General features: G+C 33.4%; 1 protein-coding gene across 5 annotated transcripts in view; it reads right to left on the bottom strand.

Annotated features, from left to right (window-relative positions):
* DACH1 (dachshund family transcription factor 1) overlaps positions 1-25,185 on the bottom strand; it is a gene marked incomplete at both ends in the record, with an annotated part of 402,920 nt that overhangs the window by 100,632 nt on the left and 277,103 nt on the right. For 2 of the 5 annotated variants that reach the window (XM_080688905.1, XM_080688904.1), the window contains 3 exons: positions 7,900-8,034; positions 11,466-11,601; positions 23,541-23,713. The exons of 2 other annotated variants lie outside the window; for them this stretch is intronic. In XM_080688905.1, the coding sequence (XP_080545031.1) occupies positions 7,900-8,034; positions 11,466-11,601; positions 23,541-23,713 (444 nt within the window). Of the gene's footprint in view, positions 1-7,899; positions 8,035-11,465; positions 11,602-23,540; positions 23,714-24,176; positions 24,333-25,185 lie in introns of all 5 variants that reach the window. One more of the 5 variants, XM_080688903.1, reaches the window with a different exon arrangement.

Genomic DNA, 25,185 nt, shown 5'->3' on the forward strand with positions numbered 1-25,185 from the left:
GGACTGTAGAGGCAACGATAGGTGCAGCTCTACTGAAAATGTTGGATTGTAGTCCTGTGTGGTGGCACATGCCTGTAATCCTAGTATTTGGGAGTCTGAGAGAGAAGGGCCACGGGTTCTCAGCCAGCCTCAGCAAGTTAGCAAGGCTCTTTACAAATTAGTGAGACACTGTTTCAAAATAAAAAATAAAATAGGGCTGGAGGTGTAGCTCAGAGGCAGAATTTTCCTGGGTTCAAATCCCCCCATCATCTCAAGAAAAAAAAAATCTTGGTTTATAAGAGAATATTTTTAAAATAAAGTTTCAAGTTGGAATAAATGCTCAAGCAAATACATAAAAAATTGTGTGGTCCTCTGTAGATCACTCCCACAGAAAATTCTGTAAAATTTCAACCAGAAACTAGCAAAAGTAGAGAGAAAACCATGGTGTAGACAGTATGTTTATAAACTGCAGAATAAAATAAGAATAATCAATTTATTAAGCTAAATAATATGTTATCCGATAAACATATTACATGAAATAAATTAAAAAGGTCATTTATGATTGACAAAGGATAAAGTGAAGCAAATTCATATGTGGGATGCCTCTGTTAATCTATTAGCAATTGCAATCTACCTTAATTTAATGCTGTAAGAATGTTATCTACTGCTGTGACTACAAAAAAATATTTCTTAAATTGAAGAAGTGAGTTCTATGCTTACCCAAAAGCATAAAATCAGATTGAGTGAAAGAATAAATATTTTGTATAGTTTTTCCCTGAGTAAAATATATTTTATATGACGACAAGTAAATTTAATTTTTAAAGATTGTCAGTAGATATTATTATGATGCAATCTTTTAAGTATTCCAAAGAATTTCTGAAACAAAGTTAAATTGTGCAAGATATCACATTCCTGTCTGCCAGCACTGGAGATGCTGAGACAGGAGGAATGCAAGTTTAATGCTGGTGCCCAGTAACTTAGTGTGACCATGTTTCAGAATAAAAAATAAAAAGAGTTGGGGGTGCAGCTCAGTGGTAGAATGTCCACAGCTTCAATTCCCAGTATCAAAATAAAGTATAAAATAAAATAAAGTCTAAATTTAGAAATAATGTACTGAAGAAACAACTATTGTCTCCTTCATTAATAAGCATCTTTATTTTTATTATTTTTTTTGGGTGGTACTGGGGTTCCTGGAAGCCCTTCTACCTCCGGGCTACACTCCCAGACCTATTTTTATATATATTTTTTATTTGGAAACAGGGTCTCCTAAGCCAGCGTGCGTGGCTGGCTTCGAACCTGTGTGATCCTCCTGTCTCTGCCTCCCAAGCATGGGGATTACAAGCGTGCACCACTACGCCCGGCTAGCATCTTTATTTTTAAAAATCATATTTATATTAATTATACAGAAATAAATTTATGGAAAATATAAACATGTAAAATTAAAATAATTCACTTTACAAGTGGCACATTATAAAGTGCCACTTGGTTCGAAGACAGAATTCCTGGCCCTAAGAGAAAATTTCAATATGACTTTTGACCTATCCTATTGGAGCCCGAATCTAAAATGTGGTAACTCCTATGATTTACACAGCCAACTATGTTTGTTGATTCTCAATACATTTTTAATATATTTAGGTTTGATAAAATTGTACTGAGTAAATAAAGGCTATTTTAATAACTATCTAAACCTACTCAAACAAGTATTTTCATAACTACTGATACACAACATAACTGATTAATGCAGTTACTTTGGTAATTTTTTTCTTCTAAAAGGGGCATATTACAGTCTTGTTATAGAGCACACTTCATTATCTCTTCATTTCTAATTTTCCATTTCAGATAAAAAATAAATCATGATAACCATGATCTTGTGAATTATAAATAGATATTATGCTAAATTCAGTAGTTTAGAACATGTATATTTCCCCTTGATAAAGTCAAGTCCTACATACCTAAGATAAATTGATAGATTGAATATTCATATCAATCAAGCAATCCAGATGTACATTATCTCATTTAAACCTGAAAAGATATTCCTTGGACATACTTATGCCAGACACTATGCTATGTATACAAGGAAGAAGAGCTTGTGCCCTGAAGAATAAGTTTGGTTTGAAAACTCATGGATGAGGAGCACCCATGAAAGAAAGAAACAGAAGTCATCTTGTAAAAAACAGGGAATATTTGAGGAACATAAACTTACAGTGTGACAAAGCTGTCAACATAGTGCATGAAATAGAACAGCAAACATTAAAATCCATCTTTAGACCGACTGCTCTCTATTATGAGGGTGTTAATAGGAATCCTACAGTAAGGATTTTCTTAAGTTGCCACTGAAACATTACTATAAGCTCTGTAACTAGAAATTACAGTGTATAATATAATAAAGTGGGTATATTAAGAGAGCTTCACCCAAGCTCTGGCTTTGCAGATAAAATCTGCCATCTGCTTAAGAAAGAGCTCTGGTATACAGAGAAATTTGTTGCTGTCCAGTGCTATGAATCTCAGAATTAAAAGCATTTACATCTTTATTTCACAGACTTGAAAACTGAGGAGGGAAATTTCAAAGAATTGATAATGTTTAAGGAGACTGTTTCATAAGAATCTTGAGATATGCAAAGACATAAGTAAAGAATTTGCGTGTTAGAGATTTTCAAATCCAAATATAATCATGTCCCTGTCATGCATGTTAACATCAAAACACTAAAAATTCTCAAGAAAAAAGGCTTTCAGTCTATGCACGTCTATAGAGACACATGAAATACAAGAATAAATAGTTTGTATGTAGTATGTTATTATTTATTATAATGCTAAACTATCATTCAAAAGAAAGATTAAATTTTTGAAGACTCACTTTGAATTTAAATAGTTACAATTTTATATGATACACACTAGAGTAAAATAGGTTCAATTATAACAAAGGGTAGGGAGGAAGAGAGAAGATTTTTGCACTTAGTTTTGTCACATATATCGTTTTTTGGTAAATATTTACTAGTTAAATACATAACATTGGAATACTTAAGTCAAATACGGAAATACAGTAATATGAATTAGGTGTTCCACATTTTGTGCCAAGGATATATACTTGTGTTTTCTGTAATTGGAAGAGGCTAATATTCTAGGCTTTTCCCTATCATATGTTTAATTTTGATAAATTAAAAATTAGATAAATCTATAATTACAAAATATGTATATATTAAGTTATGTATATATTAAGGATAAAGCATCCATCAACGTGTATAAATATCAGAAGCAATTTAAGGAAAAATTAAATAATGTGTGAGAAAGCCACTCTGTAAATTAGCATCAGTAGGCAAATGTGTGGGGTAGAGAAGAAGGGCATCAAGAAACAGTGAATCTTTTTCTATTGCTGCCTATCCCACTATATTTAGACTAATGTAAATAATCAGCAATGTTTTTAAAACCCAGAGAGCTCTAGAGAACTCAGGATGTTTGGAAAAATGTAAACATTACAATCACTCTTTTCAGTCATGTGATGTGCTGCATCAGTTTTCTTAGCACACATCTTTGACAAAGTCCTGATTTTAATAGAAGTTTATAATCTTAAAAGCATTTTTCCTACACTTCAGATAACTACAACAGTATCCCATGTCTACTACTTTTTGATATATTAATTCATTTTTCATGAGCTTTAATTAAACTCTCCCTAGACTCAAGCCCCTATTAGAGTGGTCTTTATTTTTAGAATGAAGGAATTAGCAATTAGTATTTCCAAACCCTAATTCTTATAAAAGCCACTGGCCTTTCACCTGAGAATGACTTAATTTTTTTCTTTAATAGAATATAGTCAATAGTCAATAGCTATTTCATATTAAGGAGAACATAAAATGTTTAAAAGTTACTGATGATTAAGATTTCAGACCATAGTAATTCTTAGCATACAAATGAATTTTGTTATCTATTTTTAGTATCAATGTTTTCTTAAGAATTATTGCCTTTTGAATGATTTAGTTGGTGGGTTGAAAATTACATCTAAGAAGTCCAAGCCTAAAATGACATGAACATATAATTAATTTCTCTACAAATGTCTCTAAATAAAGTTACTTGTTTAATACAGATATGAGTAGTAAGAAAGTTACAGGGCTATTATGAAGGACATGATGAATGTAGTCATGAAAGAAAACAATTTTTAATTTAGTAGACTCTATCAATCTAGAAAGCCCATGAATATTTACTATTAATTCAGTATGCTGAAAAGTAGATAAAAGAGAATGCATGCAAGAGAAAGAACATCATAAAACAAAACAATGTAACACTACCAAAATCTACTAAGACTCCCATGATTGAAGATCTTCATTTGAAATCAGTGGAAGTTTCAAATTTCTAGAGTCGATGTTAAACATTTATTTTTCTTTACAAACTTGAGATATTGAGAGACTGTTGGGCCATGATAAAAATATTAAGAGACTGTTGGGCCATGATTAAGATCTTTATTCTGACAGCAAAACCATTTAGAAAACCTTGATGGAATATGAAGTACTATCAGTAATATAGTAAGTTATATATGTGCATAAATATGCATATGTTCATGGATGTATGTGTGTATATTTATACACACACACTATATATATATGTGTGTGTGTGTATATATATATATATATATATATTCATTGTCAGAATGAATGTAACTTCTAAAAGTCAAATAACTCCACCTTTTGCCTAGCTCTTAATCCCTAAGAAACACTACAGTTGTTTTCATTCTTCTTTTGTTTTCTAGAATCTTCCAGTAAGTCAGTCCAGACTCGTATACACTTATAGATTGCCTAGACTTTTGAAAGTAAATGTAATTTATAGGTGACCCCAAGTTTAGAGTCTAGTAGTGGAAACGCACCAGTGAAGAAAGAACATTCAAAGAACAAGGTGAACGTTGTCATGAAGATGTGAACGTAGGGAAATAAGAAAAACAAGATTCAGGTGCACAAGATAGAGGTGCACAGATCAACATAGAATATCATTTCAAAACATGCTCTAATGTCAGGCGTGGTGGCACATGCTTGCAATCCCTGAGCTTGGGAGGCGGATACAGGAGGATTGCATGAGTTCGAAGCCAGCCTCGCCTGGCTTAAGAGACCCTGTTTCCAGATAAAAATATAAAATAGGTCTGGGAGTGTAGCCCGGAGTTAGAAGGGTTCCATCCCCAGTACCACCAATAAAACAAACAAACAACAACAACAACAAAGAACATGCTCTATGGTGGCAAATTTATAATAATAGCAAGTGAATGAATAGAACAATAAATTAAACTCATGAGAAAAACAGCTATGAAAATTATAGGTCAACCTGGAGCAGAAGGCTGTAAAAAGCTCTCCATCAAAAATTAATATGGCATTCAGTATTCCAGCTGTGGTACTGGCCATACCTTTGGTGTTGTTCTATTTACTACAATCTCTAGACTTTCACATTTTATTCGCATCTCTCCTTTACTGAAATTCTGGAAAGTGATTAAGCCGTAATCTCCTAGCATCTATTCTATGTCATCAATTAACTTCCTCTGTATGCATCTCTTGCTGAAATACCTAAATAGAACCAAGAGGAAAATTGAGAAAAGAGTCATAATAATTATCTGTAGGGATTTATTTTGTTGTACTCTTGTTGGAAATGGCCACTCAGTCCACATGATTAATTCTTTTTTTTTTTTTTTGCGGGTCTGGGGATGGTGCCCAGGGGCATTTGACCTCCGAGCTATACCCCCTGCCCTATTTTTTATTCTTTATTTTGAAACCGGGTCTCACTTGAGTTGCAGAGGGCCTCACTGAGTAGCAGAGGCTGTCCGCGAACCGCGATCCTCCAGGTCTCAGCCTCCCGAATGCTGGGATTACAAGCGTGTGCCACCACACCCGGCTAATTCTTACATTTTAACATTACTTAAAATGTTAACTTCTACAAAGTTTTGGGGTTCATCAGATATAGTGTCACGCACCTAAGATAGAAGCATCATGAGTTCAAGGGCAGCCTAAGCAATTTAACCAAACCCTGTCTCAAAATATAATAAAAGCGGCTAAGGATGTAGCTCAATAGTAGAGCACTTGTTTAGTCTGTTTGAGGACCCGAGTTCAGTTCTCACCCCACCCCATTCATATGAAATATTTTTATCACTATGTTAATTTCCATTGTATTGCTGTATAGTTTTGTGTGTGTGTGTGTGTGTGTGTGTGTGTGTGTGTGTGTGTGTGTGTGGTACTGGGGTTCCTGGAAGCCTTTCTACCTCCGGGTTACACTCCCAGACCTATTTTATATATATATTTTTTAATTTGGAAACAGGGTCTCTTAAGCCAGGGAGGCTGGCTCCGAACCAGCGCAATCCTCCTGTCTCTGCCTCCCAAGTGCGGGGATTACAAGCATGCGCCACCGCCCAGCGCTGTGTAGTATTTTTATTAAGTATAAATAGTGCCGAATGTAAAAAACTTTTCCTCATTGTTAAAATTTAGAAATTTAAACACCATCTGGTCTGGTGATGTACTGCATGTAGTCCACCTAGCTTACTAATAATATGATATCAAAATTTGAAAAGAGTAATTAGAAAAGATTTTTTAATGCTGCTGTTCCTCAATTATGTGTAGATTTTAACATGCTAATACCCAGAAGGATTATCATTTTCTCATTGACTTTCCATACTGCTGATAATCTACTTTGTAAAAATACTGTGTTCTTTCTTCCTAAGGAATTTAACAGAACGACTTTTTTGCTAAATGGAAAATATTTTAGGTAAGTAGATTTACGTTTTTATGAGTAGTTTTAGGTTGCTGTGAAAAAATTTCTTCCTTAACAATCTTTCTTCAAGCATTTCTTTCTAATTACTTGTTTAATTGTTCAATTATTTTAAACCCTTTTGATGGTCAATTACTTTTGCAATTTGTATGTTTTACAAATAAATATCTGTATAAATATATCTTTTTTTTTTTTGTAGTGTTGGGGATGAAACTCAGGTTCTCACATACCAGACAAGCTCTGTACCAAAGAACTATATTCCCAGCCTCAAAGAAATAATTATTATTCAGAACATAATTATTTGATACTTATGTTGAAAATATGGACAAAGTACCCATATATATTTGCCAAATTTGAAAATATCAGTTATAAATCAAATACAGGTGGAGAAGTACTTATATTATCAATTCAAAACTTACAATTCAAAAATATATATTTGTTTTTTAATAAATTCCTAATATACAAACTTCAATATTTCAATTTTATCATGAAATTACTTCATGAAATAAGACATGAAAATATACATTAAAGGGGCTAAGGCTGTAAAAGTGAGTTAGGTTGATACTAATAAATTATAAATAAGAAACTCTTGCAACTTTGCATAATCCAGGCCTTGTTATTTATTACATATACTTACTAAACAATTACTATTACACTGATCAGATTCACTTACATATCCTTATAGAGCCAGTGACCATATATCATTTAGTTTTTTCTTTCGAATTTTTTATTGGTGTATTATAGTCATACACCTTAATGGAGTACATGATGGTAGAGGTATACATGGACACATCACCCAATTAGCCCTTCCTCAATTTCCACCCTACCCCCTCATATATCATTTAATCCAGAGAGACTTTCAATAATCTTATGTATAGTTTTGTGTTCTATCATGTTAGGTAAAAGAAAAGTCATCCTAACGATATTGAGAAAACGAGCAGACCTTTAGGAAATTTGAGATTAAAATTAGGACAAACAATTTTCTTCTTTTAACAGTGTGCTGGAAATTAAATTGTCACCTACCTTTTTTAAAAGAAAAGCGAAAGGTCTTTATCCATACCTCTTTTTTGTTGAATAGGCTTAATTTTTATTAACATTATAATATTTTAAATGCCTACTTGTCTCACCCAATTATTACAATCTAGTGAACATAATGACCAGAAAATATATAGCCACATGATCATAACTTACCTTTTTCCATATGCATTCTTTTTGTCTCATGTCCCATGTCATGACCAGCCAAATCTCCCTCTTTTGGCCCAGGGAGAACATTTGGTGACAAACCCATCAGCATCTGGTTCATGGACAACCCATTCTGATGGACAGCTGTTAAGCCCGAAAAGGAAAAATACAAAAACACCATAACACAAAAGGTTCAATTACATCAATTAAACACCCTTAAACTCAAGTGGATGTAAAAGTAATTGTGTAACCTTAAAATTATATTTTGTCCCTAAAACAATTGTGAGAATTGATCATTGTGCTAATTCTTAAAGATAAGTAGAAAATATTGAAAATGACGTCATTTTTTAAAGCTACAAAAATATTTTTTAATGGTTGGAATAATTTTGAACTGCCATATTAGTTCAAATACCAACAATGAAGTGTTCAATTTTTTAATCTAGTGCACAAATTCTCTTCTTGGTAAAGACATTCCTTAATTCTACAACAGCTATAATCTTGGCTGTAGAACATTTTTAAACACTATTCTAGTAACCTAAAAAGGCAAATACAGTTTTCCACAGATTAAGACACTAGAATCATTGTTTCAATATTCTTATTCTAGTCAATAGAAAACTAAGTATTATAGCAATACCAAGTTAATTTGTTAAAAGTTGATTTTGAACTCAAACTTGAAAATAACAGTATCTAATTAATACTAGCTGCATAGCTGAATAAGTAAAAACAATAATTGCTTTTTATAACTATTAACAGTAATCTGTCACTATTGAAATGATAAAACACTTTAACTAATGAGATGGTCAAACACTCATGATTTTCCCAATCCAGTCAATAAATTCACTTAATGAAGTGCCCATGAAAATCTTGGTTTTGTACAAAAATTAAGGAAAAAGAATCATTCCATAAAACCTTATAGTCTCTGGAAAATTAAATTTTAAGAAATATCATACTATATAAAATATTTTATCATTAGTAATAATAATTTCAGAAATAAATGATGATTCTTAAACTAGTGAGTGAAAGTTTAATGAACAAAAAAATATTTACATAGCCTTAACATATCTCTTTACAAAATTTTTAGTAACTTCAAAGAAAAAAAGTAACATGGTAATAGAAAAACTTGGTAGCTACCACCTTCAAAAATAATAAAGTTATCGCCTGGCATGGTGGCGCACTCTTGTAATCCCCACGCTTGGGAAGCGGAGACAGGAGGATCATGCAGGTTTGAAGCCAGCCGCGCTGGCTTAAGAGACCCTGTTTCCAAATAAAAATATAAAAAATAGGTGTTTGATAGTATATCCCAGAGGTAGAAGGGTTTCCAGGAACCCCAGTACTACAAATAATAATAATAATAATAATAATAATAATAATAATAATAATGTTATCAAGAGTACTATACAAAGGTCACATTTTCTCAAATGATTCACTAACAAGGACACTCCATCATAGCTGTGCTGTGTTACTGCTGCCAAAAAACACATAAGCTAAGCCTAATCATGAAGATCATCAAAAAATCCAAGCTGATGGACACCTTACAAAATAAATAACCAATATCCATCAAAAATATTAAAGTCCTGAAAGAAAAAAAGGAACTGCTCCAGTTTCTCAAAAGGCAACTAAGTGGATATAATTAATAGCAAGGTGTGACCTGGATTGGCTTTTGGACAGAAAAGAAAATCATCTTGTAAGTGAAAATATTATTGGGAAAACTACAAAAATTTGAATAGGGTCTATAGTTTAGACAATTATTTTTTAATAATGTAAATTTTCTAATTCTGATCATTGTTTTGTGGTTATGCTTTGTGGTTTCTTGTTTATAGAAAATAATAGTGTTTGGAGGCAAAGAAGCTTCATGTCTAAGATAGAGACAACTAAGCAAAAATTCACCTTAATAGAGCTATTCTTTTCAGAAAGCTGATTGATTGGCTAGTTGGGAGAATCTAGGTGGTAAATACGTAAGAACTATTCATATTGGAGTTTAAATTGTTCTGTTAATGTAAGATCATTATAAGCAATATTGAATAAATATACATATTTACATATGTATTCATATGATTATGTGTGTGGATTTGGATGTTTCCATTTGAAAGATTATGGTAGCTTAATCATCCAATAGTATTTTTCTGCTTATCAAGAATAAAAATGCAACCATTAATAAAATAACATGAATGTATAGTAAAACTTTCAAATTTGAACAATCTATTGTTCCCATTATTAGGAAAATAAATGTTTTTATTTTTCTAGAAAACACCTTTCCAATTACAATATCCTATAAAATCAATAGAAGTAAAACCAATATCTATCATTAAATTTCTGATTGTAGTATTGGCATAGCATAAAAGCATACAGACAATGCACTATTGGAAAACTCTTTTTGAAGAGTTGAGAGAAGCAATTTACCAGCCTTAGAACTAATCAGTGATTTGGAAATGGCTATCATATCATACATATATTGTTATCAATAAAACTTGCCATCATCATAAAATAAGATGAACAAAGTCTTAGGCCATATCAATATTTACATTTAATATTATGTGGAACTATGTAATTGTAAATAATTGGCTTTTATTCATAATTTTGTTGCATATAATATTATATACATGAAGTTATCTATTTCAATATTTTCCACTTTAAGGGATTTTTCCTTTTGCAAACATTTCTTTACAACCTAGTAAAACATTTCCTAGAAAATGTTTTCCTAGTGTGGAATTATTCTCAACAACCACTAATTCCAATAAATTTTGTGTAATTAAATTAATTTTATGTTGTATGATCTTGTGAAGTAATAAATAAGCTCTATAAATAATTCAATACATACTAGTTTTTTCAACCAAGCTGGTCTCTTTTATGTTCATTTTATTGAAAAAAAATCAAATTCTTGCACAGACATATAATCACCTGTTAATTGAGTGGTATTTAACTTACTCTGCATTTTCTTGGCCAAGAGTAACAAGATTAAATATTGTACAAATGTAAATGAAGTGAAATATAGCCCTGTTACAAGTGTAATAATAAAACATGGCTATAGTAAGTAGTGGTATTATTAATGAACTAAATCCCCAAATTTAGCCAATTTAAAAGTATTTAATCGATTGATCATGTAAGAAATATCTTTTTAAAATATCTTGTTTTGAATTTTATCTTTTATTCTTCTTTGCAGATATCTTCATTAACGCAGTTATGAATTTTACAACTAGTGAATTTCAGTAATGGCAGGTGTGGGATGGATGGAACAAAGGTAGAGAACCCATAAACGGTATACTCAGACATTCAACAGTTGAGAATTGGCTGCTAACTTTAGAAACTAATCTGGAAGTTTACTTACACTTTCTGTTTCATAGCTCAAATCTTTATGTGTAGCATCAAAGAGAGGGAGTTTATATCAGAACCTGTTAATGTCATATCATACTTCATGATATTCCAAACTGGGAGACATAATTTTGAGAGATGGCTATTGCTGCAGAGCTGCAGAACATGATACATCTGAGATCTATTTGGAATGAGGGCATTTTGATTAGAAAAGCCACCTGCACCTAATAAAGTTTAAAATGGTGACAAGTTAAAGTATGACCTACGGATTCTGTCAGAAGAGCTCTCTGTCCGCGCTGGGGAGCTTGACACACTGCTGCTGCGGTGTGATGATGGGTGACTGCCAGGCCTTCGCCCCTCTTCCAGAGAGGGGGCAGGAGAGGGACTGTCGGGAACACGCTCCTACACAGCCACATAAGAAGAGAGAAGAGGAGAGCACAACTCATTGAGTCTTACGTGAACGGTACTTTTCCTTATACACCAAGAAACATGAAGAAAACAAAGTATTTCACCAGCATTTAACTATATATTTTTATCTTGAGCAAAGCCCAAGATTTGGCTTATTTCAAATTATTCAATATATTGATCATCTGAACAATTAATATTTTTTAGTGAAGTTAAAAACAAGTGGTTATGAAGCTATGGTTCTATAAGTAAGCCTCACTGTGGTAATAACAGGTGTTAATTCTCTTTGAAGAAAAGATACGCTCAAAGACACAATCAGATATATCCAAACAAGGGACCATCAGACAACAAAAAAATTAATAGTACAAAGCAAGATTCAGTTCTAGATACTTATCACCATGAAGAATCTTTAAACATGTTTTTCTATTTCAGCAAGCATCTGAAGATCAGTTATTACATGAATTGTCTGTGTGACCAACCATGATATTAACACAAAGCACTTGTTAATGCTATTGCATCATGACACCACTTCGGTCACTTTCAGACAATCCCAATTTAAGGAATAATAAAGATGCAATATTACTTAAAATTGAAATAATTTTGATTTAAATAATTCTCCAAGTACTTTAGTTACTGATTTATTTAGAAAATACTGGAAATTTAATCCAAGGCTAGACAAGCCTTCTACTTCTGAGGTACATTTCTAGGGTATTGTCTAGGCTTTCCTTAATCAGTACAAATCAAGTGTTAACTCTTGGATGACACAGAAATACATAGTATGCATTTAGGAAGGTGAATTACTAATTTTTATAAAAGTACTACTGCCTAAATTAAACTTATTTTCTTAAAAGAGTCACTCAAATCAATATTTCCCTATCAATAGGTTTTAATATTTCTCTTAATAATTAGGTTAGTGATCTTACTTGCTACATGTGATGGCATATGTGTGGCTGAACACAGATAAAGTACAATCTAGAAATCAATTTCCCTATGATCAATTTGTGAGTCTGATTTTCCTGTCATAATAGATCTTAGGAGTCTAATGGAAAGCATAAAAGTATGATTTTTTCTGAGATATTTAACTCATACAATCTTAAATAGTTAATGCATAATACTCTAGTAATAATGCTATTCCATTAATAGAAGTTCTGTATTTATTTTCATACTTTTCAACTTTTCACATAAGCAGAAAGAAGATGTTTCATTAGTAAGTATATTTAATTGTCAAAGCTTCCTGTATGATTATTTTAATTAATTCATGAGTTATTTACTTATTGTTTATGCATGCAAAATACTCCAAAAATCACATAATAAACTTAGTCAAAATAGGTTAAATCTTAATGTAACAAGCATTTTTAAAGCATACTTCAAAGCGGAGAACATATTGGTACAATTGTAACATCCAATTTAGCTTGAGCTGATTTTTACTTTAATAACAGTTTTATGTTTAAGAACAGAGAAGGCAAGACAATACTTAGTACATGTGTTTTAAAGAAAATATTTAACTTATGCAAATTTTATTATTTAAAAGCTTAATTATTCAATTGAAATTTTCTATAAAATGAGACACATTATATTTAGTCGTTTTACTTAATGTATAATTTCAATCCTTGAAACACGATATATTATTCTTTGAAGAATTTCATTAAAGCAAAATCCACTGAGCAAGTAAGATTTGAATACACTGTTGCACAATAAATTAATTTATTTAAACAGCTTAATTCTTTTATCATATTTATATGCTTGCCTTTCCAGAGTATTCTATAAGATGGAGAATAATGGAGACGGTAAATGATTGCTTAGGAGAGAATCTCATAATTATTACTGAAACAAAATAGATAATGAGTTTTTTTCAGACATAAGAAATAAATAGTTCAGTGTCTATAGCAAAACTATGTAAACTGAATTTATCATTTCATTTGTGTAATACCCTTTAACCTCCAAGATGGGCCTGAAGTAGAAGAGAGAGGAAGAATATTTAATTTAATACTTCAACACACTGCTTTATAGCCCTGCATCAATTTCACCAATCAATAAAACACAATCTTTTGCAATGTTCCATCTTTATAAAACTCGCCACAATAATAAATGAAAATTTAAGAGGACCACTCTTTCACTGAAAAAAAGGTCATACTAATAAACTAATGGTAACAGAATAACAACAAAGAAAAGGCTTCAGGTTTTGCTTCTGGGTAGAACAAGAAGTATTGGTCTCTAGGACAATTAAGAATAAAAACAGTCTACTCTAAAATTCTAAAAGAAAACATATAAAATATTCAGTCTTAGATACATGTGGTTAATTTGACATTTAGAAACTGCATTATCTTAGCTGTTTCTACTTTTCCACAAAAATGCACTACATTTTATCAAATTAAAATATTTTCTTTGAGTTAGTATGATTGCAACTCATTTACTGAAGGGTTATTTCATTTAGATTTAATTTAGTTTGCTTTCATTTTGATTCTCGTTTCTAAACCTCTACATTTTAGCGGGGCGTGGTGGCGCACGCTTGTAATCCCCGCACTTGGGAGGCGGAGACAGGAGGATCACACAGGTTCGAAGCCAGACGTGCTGGCTTAAGAGACCCTGTTTCCAAATAAAAATATAAAAATAGGTCTGGGAGTGTAGCCCAGAGGTAGAAGTGCTTCCAGGAACCCCAATACCACCAAAACAAACAAACAAAAAAACTCTACATTTTCCTTAGAAATTCCCCCACTGAAGATGATGCAAAAGCAGAGACCAGTATTTCTAACATTAAATAAATTATCTTGATGCAACACCAATTTAAATTTGATGAAATATTCAGCATTTTATTCATATGTAACCCAAACTTCTATAGTTCAGGACAGCTCAGATTCAAAATCATTCATTCCAACAGTATTTACTGAACATGTACTTTGTGTGCCAAGCAGGATTCTAGTTTCTGGTTATATATAACCAAATACAACTGATGAGAATTCTTTCCCCCTTGGAACATATATGATAAATTGGTAAATACTGATAGTGAAGTGTAGAGTCATTTACCCTGATGAAGTGTGACTTTCAAATTCCCTTGCTCTGTATAAATGTACAAAGAAGATAAATATTAGATTGGGATTCTGGATATGGGAAAATGCTCAACAGTACTTTTAAGAGATACAGTGAATGATGCCAACACACTTATATCTAGTTGAAGACCAGGCAGCCAAAATTTTAAAACTCCATCACTCAAGGTCACAAAATGAAGCTTCAAGGAATATTTGCAATACTTGTTAAAATTTGTATTGATGATGAAACTCAAGAAACATCTAGCTTTACTAAGTGTGAAACTAGTAGGACCCATCAGTGCGATCTTAACTTTATTCTCCCCTTGTCTCTTTGAACACATCCAGCAGTAGTGGGGAACTATATTTTTTCACATTTATATGATAATTTAGGCAAGTCTGTTACTTTTCAGGATACACTTTGTTAATGTAAAGTTACTTAAAGCAGCAAAACAGAATCTTGATTCAGGAGTTAGAATTTAGCTTAATGGAATAAAGAGTACGTGTGTGTGTGTGTGTGTGTGTGTGTGTGTGTGTGTGTATGTGTGTGTGTGTGTGGTACTGGAGATTGGGCCCAAAGGCATTCTATCTCTAAACTACACCCCCAGACCTTTTAAATTTTTTTTTTGTTGTTTTGAAACAGAATCTTACTAAGTTACTGAGAGTCTCTCTAGATTGCTGAGTCTGGTCTCTGAGATCCTCCTGTCTCAGCCTCTCAAGTACTAGAATGACAGGTGTGCACCATCACATTGGGGGGGTGAGTTCTAGCATCTTTTTTTTTTTTTTTTTGGTACTGGGGTTCCTGGAAGCCCTTCTACCTCCGGGCTACACTCCCAGACCTATTTTATATTTTTGAAACAGGGTCTCTTACGCCAGCGCGGCTGACTTCGAACCTGCGCGATCCTCCTGTCTCTGCCTCCCAAGCGCGGGGATTACAAGCGTGCGCCACCATGCCCGGCTAGCATCTTAATTAAAAGGTAGGGCTGCTTCCTGTCCCATAGTCAACAGTAGAGGAAGGAGGCAAAGGTTAGTTCTGATCTAGCTGGTACTGCCATTCATTGGCATAACGCTTTGCTTGGCAAATGTCTACAGCCAACTTGTCATCTAGTGAGGCTGCATGTCCTTAAGAGCTACCACCAAGGTGAACCTCTCACCTAAAGTTGCCTTGATGGGTTTGCTTCATTTCTGTGCCCCTTGCCCTTTACATTTCCTGCATAATTCCATGTGGAGGCCTGATTCAAGTTGATTTTGGAGCAGGACTATTGCATGCTTCCAGCTTGGAGGCAAAGATATCACCCCACTGGTAAGTTTCTCTCTAGAATTATTTGGTTTATCCTGAGATAGAGTTTATATGAAACAAGTAGGAAGAATGCTTGTTCTTTTTAATGTATTTATCCTTTATTTAAGCCTTGTAATGACCTTCAAAAAGAAAAAAAATTCTTTAGATTTCTACAAAGCTAAAAGTTTGTATTATTAACATTCATATAAAATAATGAATTTAAACAGATATAATATGTTTTATTTATTTATTTAGTTAGTTTTTTATTTTGTGGTATGGGGGTTGGAGCCCAGAGACTTTTCTACCTCCAGACTCTACTCCCAGACCTAGTTTATATTTTTTTTAGAAACAGGGTCTCACTAACCTGCTGAGAGCCTAAGTAGTTGAGGCTGGCTTTGAAACTGTGCAATCATCCTGTCTCAGCCTCCCAAGCGCTGGGATTACAATTATGCGCCACCACGCCCAGCCTGATATGTTTTAATATATTGATATGCTGTAGTTTAGTGATAGTTAATTTTTTTTTCAGTATTGAGGGTGGAAGCCAGGGGCTTTTCCACCTCCGGGTTATACTCCCAGACATATTTTATAATTTATTTGGAAACAGGGTCTCACTAAGTTGCTGAGAGCCTCACTAAGTAGCTAAGGCTGGCTTTGAACAATGCAATCCTCCTGACTCAGCCTCCCAAGCACTGGGATTACAAGCTTGTGCCACCACACCCAGCTAGTGATGGTTAATTTTAACATAATTTTTATGTTGTATTTTTTGTATTTCTGTGTGTGTGTGTGTGTGTGTGTGTGTGTGTGTGTGTGTGTGTGTGTGGTGATGCTGAACACTGAACCCAGGGGCGTTATACTTCAGAGCTAAACCCTCAACTCTACATTATTTTTTATTGAAAATAGGGTCTTTCTAAGTTGCTGAGAACCTCACCAAGTTGCTGATGCTGGCTTTCAACCTAGGATTCCTCTGTGTCCGTTTCCCAAGTGCTGGGATTACAGGCACACACCACCACACCAGGCTTATATTTAATTTCAGTGCCCTTAATATGTGTAAAAGTATAAATGTAGCATGATTAACCTGGACACTCACTGCTGAGAGGGGGGAAAGGGAAGTGGGGGGGTGTTAGGAGAGGGCACCAAGCACAGTCTCAGTGTTCGCCATTTTCAATATGATCCACATAAAAATAAAAAAAATTCTTGAGAAAAAATCTAAAAGTAATACGTACATCTTGAGACATTTTTATGTTCATTCAAAGAATAAACTACTCTGTCACTAAAAACAAATATGAGGCATATAATACCACATTGCACTAAGACCTCTAATCTACTTTGAGAATTAGGTCACTCTGGTTTTTCTTTTTATATACTTTTCCACATTTTAAACTTCATGCCAGGAAATTCTACGTGCTAACAGAATATTTAAAGAACCTTCCTTGAAAGAAATTGTTAGATGATGGAAAACTATAAATTCTATTTTAAAATGTTTTTTCAGCACTCAATTCTTTGAGAGTGTCATAACCCCTCTCTCTCTCTCTCTCTCTCTCTCTCTCTCTCTCTCTCTCTCTCTCTCTCACACACACACACACACACACACACACACTAGCTCAGCCAAAAAAATTAACACATTTGACTTATATTTCCTATTTTTAGAGAACTCTGTCATGGGAAGAAAGATGTTTATTCAACAATGTAGAATGAGTTAAATGTTGCCAAATTTCTCAAAGACAAATCTATATTATCTCTGAAGAACAAAAAGTGAAATAGAAAAAAATATACTCATAAATCTACTTTGTATACCACACATCACAAATTCCAAAAGTTCTTGATTAAAAGAAATCAAAGGAGCTTGGTGAGGTGTCACATGCCTGTAATCCCAGTACATGGGAGGCTGAGACAAGAGGATCACAGGTTGGTGGCTAGCCTCAGCTATTTAGGCCCTCTGCAGCTTAGTGAGACTCTGTTTCAAAAAATAAAGAATAAAAAATAGGACTGGGTGTGTGGGGCTCGGAGGTAGACTGCCCCTGGGTTCAACCCCCAGTACCGCAAAATATAAATAAATAAATAAATAAATAAATAAATAAATAAATAAATAAATAAATAAACACTGTTTTGTTAGAGGGGGAGTCTCACTGCGGACTTTTGACTATATATGGTAAGCCTGACAGGGATGTCCTGAAAAATTCTAGAACAGAGGCATACTTTCAGAGAAAACAAAAATAGTGATAAAAGTAATATCACTGTGCAAAGAATCTGAAATATTTTATAAAGAGCAATTTACTCATTCTGACAACCTAGTGAGGTAGTATTATTAAAACTGCCATCATAAAATGAAAAAAATCACAGATATCAAATAACTTGCCTATTATCACATGTATAGGGACTGATAGAGCTGAAATATGAACAAGAAGTCTTTTTCCAGATCCCCATTTTAAACCACTAAATATGTTGTCTTTCTTCTTTTTCAATGTTATTTATTTTTACTACATTTTTTTTTTCAGTACTGGGGATGGAACCCAGGGGCATTTGACCTCTGAGCTACAGTCCCTGCCCTATTTTTTATTTTTTATTTTGAAACCGGGTCTCACTGATTTGCAGAGGGCCTCACTAAGTAACTGAGGCTGTCTGCAATACGCAATCCTCCACTCTCAGCCTCCCAAATGTGGGGATCATAAGCATGCACCACCACGCCCAGCTCTATACTTTTATTGGTGCCTTGTAATTTCATATCATTATGTAGTTCAGAGTGATTGGAGACATACATGCCCAAAGCACTTACTGAGCTCTTCCCTCCACATCCCCTCCACTCCCTCCCCTTCCTCAAACATTCTATTGAGATTAGCACTGGCATATTCTTATTGCTATAGGAACCTTTTCTTCAAATTCTTTAGGATATCGTTAGTAATTTATTAAATAAAAACTGAGAAAATACTGATTCATTCAGGGGAATTTGGGGTTACTTGATGAATGGTACCCAGAGAGAATCAATTAGTAGAACATTTTAGAACCATTAAAGAATTCTCTGATGACAAAAATGAATTGATCGTTTGACTTATGCTGCTTATTTTACTCGGTGATTTAAGGTTAATAAAGAAAAACATTCTTTTAAAATTTTGGAATGTTACAAAGATAGTATATATAGTTAGTATGGTAGTTTTCAGTGATAACACTTAAAAGTAGCTCTATATTATATGCCACGGTACTGGAAGTTTAGGAAATGTGAATAAATGAAAACACAAATTCCTAACATGAGCTCACATTAAGAATGGTGTACAAGAATGTTGGATCACATTGACCTTCAGTATGAAGTGTAATAAAAGTACTTTAAAAGAATATAGTAAAATATTTTAAAGGTGATGATTATTTAAATAATTTTAAAAGAAATTTATGTCAAACATTCAACTACAAAAAATCTTGAGAATTCTGAATACATTTTGTAGAATATGGTCTAAACTGAGGTTTATGTTAGTTCCACTATCTCTTCACCAGTCAATTCACTTCTAGAGTACAGGAGAGGAGCAGAGGCTATCTTTAAAAAATACTGAACCAAAACTTTTGATAAAGAATGATCAGAATAAGTCAGAATATTCTGTATGGAGAATTTACACTACAGTATTCTAGAGCACTTCAATTTTTAGATGAATAGGACATAGAATTAGTCAAAAACTTTCTTCAAGAAAATATTACAAGGAAAAGGGCACAGAGCCTGGCATTGCACATGCCTGTAATCTCACCTATTTAGTAGGCTGAGGGAAGGATTCCCAAGTTCATAGCCAGCCTGGACAACTTAGCAGAACTCTGACTCAAAATTAAGAACAAATGGGTTATACCACTTCTTGGTTTATACCCAAAGGAGTTGAAGTCAACATACTATAGAAATAATCTGCATGGCATTTTTAATTCCAGGACAATTCACAACACCCAAGTTACAGAATCAGCCTAGATGCCTATCAACAGATGAATGGACAAAGAAAATGTGTTTATACACTCAATGGGATTGTTCAGCCCTAAAGAAAAATGAAATAATATAATTTGTAGGAAAAAAACGAATGGAAGAAACTGGAAATAAGAATGTTAAGTGAAACAAGCCAGACTCAGAAAGTACTCCATTTTTTCTCTCATATCATGAGGGATGATGTCACTTAAAAAATGTAAAACCTAGTGTAATTCACACTAGGTTTAATACAAACAATAGGTCTAGTGGATCTAGCCTAAGGGCAGCAGCAAATAGTAGTAGACTCTGCTTCACTTTTTATGCTGTTGTGAATGTCAATCAAAAAAATTGGAAAGCCAGGAATGGTGGCACACACTTATAATCTCCGCGCTTGGGAGGCGGAGACAGGAGGATCGTGCAGCTTCAAAGCCAGCCCTGCTGGCTTAAGAGACTGTTAAAAAAAAAGTATAAAATATGTCTGGGAGTGTAGCCCAGAGGTAGAAGGACTTCCAGGAACCCCAGTACCACCACCAAAATATAAAAATAAAATAAAATAATTGGAGCCTTTTCTATTTCAAAGAAAAGGTAGCCAAAAAATTACTTTTAGGAGATGTTATCTTGAGAGCTAGTAGATGTTTTCAAATCCCTGGAAAAAATTAGTGATGGGTATACATATGCCTCTACCATCTTATAGGCCACTAAGATGAATGACTACAATGCACCAATAAAATTAAAAAAAAAATCCCTTGAACTATTAAAATTGTCACATGCATTTCCGGAAATACATTTACTTTCTGTTATCATTAGATGTCAGTGTTAAGTTTGAAGTTGTGTGAATGTCCTATCTCATAGGAAAGAGGACCTTGGTGTCCATGGGCCATTCACCACCTCCACAATAGCCAGCTGAACTTCACTTTGGTGCTGGCAATAGGAATATTCAGTTTTTATTTTCTGTGATCATTCTCAATTAGAGCAATTTTTTCCTATTCAGCTGCGACTCTCATCATTTACAGTACTAGTACTACCACATTCAAAATCTACCGTTTCTTTTCATCTACCTGTAGCCCAACTTCTGAACATACTTGTCCTGAAAAACTAGGAAGTGGAATATCACTACCACTTAGAAGGTGTTGGCACACATTTTCAGATGTAAAGTTTCTTTACTTTCGCAATCTCTTTTTGCCTATTCCTTCCTTTTCTGTATATTCTTCCTCTACATTTCTAAACTTAATAAAGGAAACAACAAAAATGTTGTTGACTCCAACAATCTAGTCCTGGATTATTTTATCTACTTACTTACTTACTTACTCACTCATTTATTTATTTATTTATTTATTTATTTATGTATTTACTTCTTTATTTATTTCAGATTGAACTGAAGGGTGTTCAACCTCTGAGCTAGACTCACAGCCCTATTTATTTTGAAACAGGAACTCATTAATTGCTAAATTGCTGAGGCTGACTTCAAATATGTGATCTTCCTGTCTCATCCTCTTAAGTACTAGAATTACAGGTATGTGCTACCATGCCCATCTTAGACTGTTTAAAAAGATCCTTCTAGCAGGGTGTGGTGGCGCATGCTTGTAATCCCCGTGCTTGGGAGGCAGAGACAGAAGGATTGGGAAGGTTGGAAGCCAGCCTCGCTGGCTCAAGAGACCCTGATTCCAAATAAAAATATATAAACGGGGCTGGGAGTGTAGCCCGGAGGTAGAAGGGTTTCCAGGAACCCCAGTACCACCAAAAAAACAAACAAACAAAAAAATCAAATCCTTCTAGAGCAAAATTAATTTCTCTCCCCTACTTGCCTGAACTTAGACAACCAAGGATTTATTTAGACGTGCTTCACTATCCATGAAAGTATTCTAATTAACATTAAAAAATACCACAAACGTTTAAAATATATATATTGAAAACTAAAATAAAACAAAGTCTACCTGGAAGTTTTGGATCTAAGAATAGGTAAGCCATCACCACATGTCCAAATTATGCGCAGGTCATAACTAAGACACCTATTATAATTTTAAAGTACTGGAATTTATGTTTCTGTTACACTTTTGCTTTGAGTATTAATATAAATCTTATCTAAATGAAAGATTGCAAAAATGTTTAGTTTCAAAAAAGAAAATTATATAAGATTATGAAATGATTTTATACCAGAATTTTAAAAAGTGAATAATTAAATCTTAAAATTAATACTTAGTACCTTAAAAAAATATTTAAAGTAGGCATCAAACACAATAGTAAGAACACCTAGAAGGATTTTATTTTTCTTGCCTAAAATCTTCTTTTAGGTAAATTTAGTGAGTGAGGCAGGAGATAAAAAATATTAAATTTTCAGTAAGAATGACTGCTAAAAATTATCATAAATTGAATAATCCAATGATACCTTAATGTCCCTCACGGGCATGCCACCAGGTAGAGGATTTTAATAGCTGATATTGATTTTTTGTAATGTGTTTTGTTATTTTCCTTCTAGTAATTATACTTCAAAAATGATATAAGGGTCCTGAACACATTTTTGTTTACAAAACTATTATTATAAGAAAACTTTGTTTGCATATTAATCAACATTCTGTATAATAGTAACAAGGCCTTTTATATAAGACATGCTCCAGAGGCTAACCTGAATCCAAGTGTATTGCATTCAGAAAAAAAGAAGCAATAATTATGTAAAATGAGGATCATGCAGTATCTTTTACTTAGTTTAAATCTGATAATTTTTTGTACAGTAATAGAGATTCCACCCAGTGTCTTACATATGCTATGCAAGTGCTCCATCACTGAGGTACACCTCCAGACCTTATCTATCATCTATCTATCTGCCTATCACCTATCTAACATCTATTTGTTTAACTTTGAGACAGAGTCTCCTTAAATTGCCCAGGCTGGTTTCAAACTTAAAATCCTCCTGATTCAGCCCTGCAAATAGAGAAGATTACAGGCATAATTTTTTCTTAAGGTTATTTTTTGGTTTTGTTTTTGTTGTTTCTTATTCTTTGCCCAATTTGGCAATGGCAGTTAAGTATACTGTATTACCAATTAAATATATAAAAATAAAAGAATTGTTGATGTAAAAAAAAAAACCTTTGATTTAAACACACATTTTAAAATAATATTAATGAAATGGCAGATCCTAACCCTTATGTTTGTCTTTTTCTCTACACCTAAAGGCTTCTAACACCACTCACAGAAAAGCATACATGCACAAATACCACATACACATATAGCCATATATGGAAGAACACATATAATTGGAGCTATGTCATTAAATTGTACTATCTCTTTTTTGTGTGTATGGTAATGGGAATGGAACCCAGGGATATTCTACCTCTGAGCTACAGCCTCAGCCCTATTTTTTATTCTTTATTTTGAAGCAGGGTCTCAATGAGCTGCAAAGGGCCTAAGTAGTAGCTGAAGCTATCCCCGAACCACAATCCTCCTGTTTCAGCCTCTCAAATGCTGGGATTACAAGCATGCATCACCAGGCCTGAGTGGTGCTATCTCTCTTAAAAGAGAACTTAAAATAACCCTAGCCTTCCTAAATATTCCATCCTTGTGGCTATTTACTGCAAGTGATTTTTTTCTTGTAATCTATTTACTATCACTTATATCTTAGAGTTCAAATTTACTTATGGAATAAGAAAAGTTGAAGATGATGAGGTCTTATGATTATCAATATAAAACAATATTATGAGAAAACTATTACCTTAATGACAGATGTCTCAACTCTGGATGGAGGACTCTGGACTTGAGCTGCCGCCGCCATGTTAGCAATAGTGCTGAGATGGTTCATCTGGCTCATTGCCATGGTGACAGATGCTGGAGGTAGGCTGACAGGAATTAGAGGATGGGGCATCATCATAAAAGGAAGCTCCAGACCTGTAAAAAAAAAAAAAAGTACACATATATCATCATTGATCTGTTCCATGTAAAACTATTGAATGTAGTATATTTCACTATTAACATCATTATGGACATAAACATTAAATAGAAACATTGAGAAATAATCTAATAATGGCAGTCAAAGGAAAACTATTTTTCTTCTTTGTATGCAAAAATATACACTCACCATTCAGAGAAAGTAGTCTTTCAACTAAATAGTTTGGCATCATGGTTTAATCATATCACTATTCTTTATGTTTTTTTATACAGATGGTCAATTCTTTGCTGCCTTATTCCTCTGATCAGTCTAAAATCTTGTGTAAAATATTAGGCTGTTCAACTTATCATGAATAGTTTTCTAAATGTAGTATATCCATTTATTGTGTTTTATTTTACTATCCGATAATTAAAGAAAAAAATCGAAAACTACCATTTTTAGTGCCAAAAAATGCCATCATACCATTTGGCAGAAGGTGGCTGTGCTGAAGCTGGTTGAGAGGATGGCTAACTGGAAGGCTATACGCTGCAGGCATGCGGGGGTGGGTAACGGAAGCCTGAGACCCCTGGGAGGGGGGAGAGTGCAGGGTTTCCTTATCCCAAGAACCATCACTGCTGCCTGTGGGGAATGAATATACATTATTGGGATATAATATTATTCCATACCTTCCAATGACTAATTAGAAACTGTATCACATTTGGAGATGGGCAAACTGATTTCTAGGGAAATGAGCTGACATAAGTCAACTTTTCATAAACTGTATTTTCTTTTTTTTATTAGCTAGGATCCCAAAGTTTCAGAAAATAATATTTCTGCAACATTTAACCTATTTGAGAAGTCTAATCCTGTTTAATATTAAATGGGTTCTATTATATAACTAGATAATTACTCCTTGGAACAAAAGTACACTGATGGTTATGTAATGCAGTTATTCTTGTGGTAAATAATATCCAAGTCACCATTTAGATTTAAAATGCCTAACTGAATTTCAGCATAAATGCTAAAAATGGAATTATTAAGTGAACAACCTCACCAGGCATTGTACAGAGAACACCGAAGATCATGTTATGAAATAAAAATGTCAAATCAAACGCATGTGAATAAACACATCATTTATTTTCAAATGAAGAGAAACATACATATATTATTGTGACAACATCTATGTCACTTTATGTGACAGATATTGTCATATTTGAGGCCTTGCACTTCAATATTGGTGGCAATGTAGTAGGTTTACCTAGATCTTAAAAAAACTATAGTAAGATATTCCTTGTAAGGTGCTTATAAACCATTTCAATTTAGACATGTCCTCAAATTAAATTCCTATTAATTTATTTCCTGGCAGAATCTGTTGAATACACAAACTATCTATCCACTTAAAATCTTTTTATAATATCCCTGTGGCTTACGAGTTCTTTTTTTTTTCCTAAAAAAATAGACAAAACCACATTTTCATATTATATGGATGGGA

This window comes from Muscardinus avellanarius (assembly GCF_963383645.1).
Source record: "Muscardinus avellanarius genome assembly, chromosome: 2".
NCBI lineage: Eukaryota > Metazoa > Chordata > Mammalia > Rodentia > Gliridae > Muscardinus > Muscardinus avellanarius.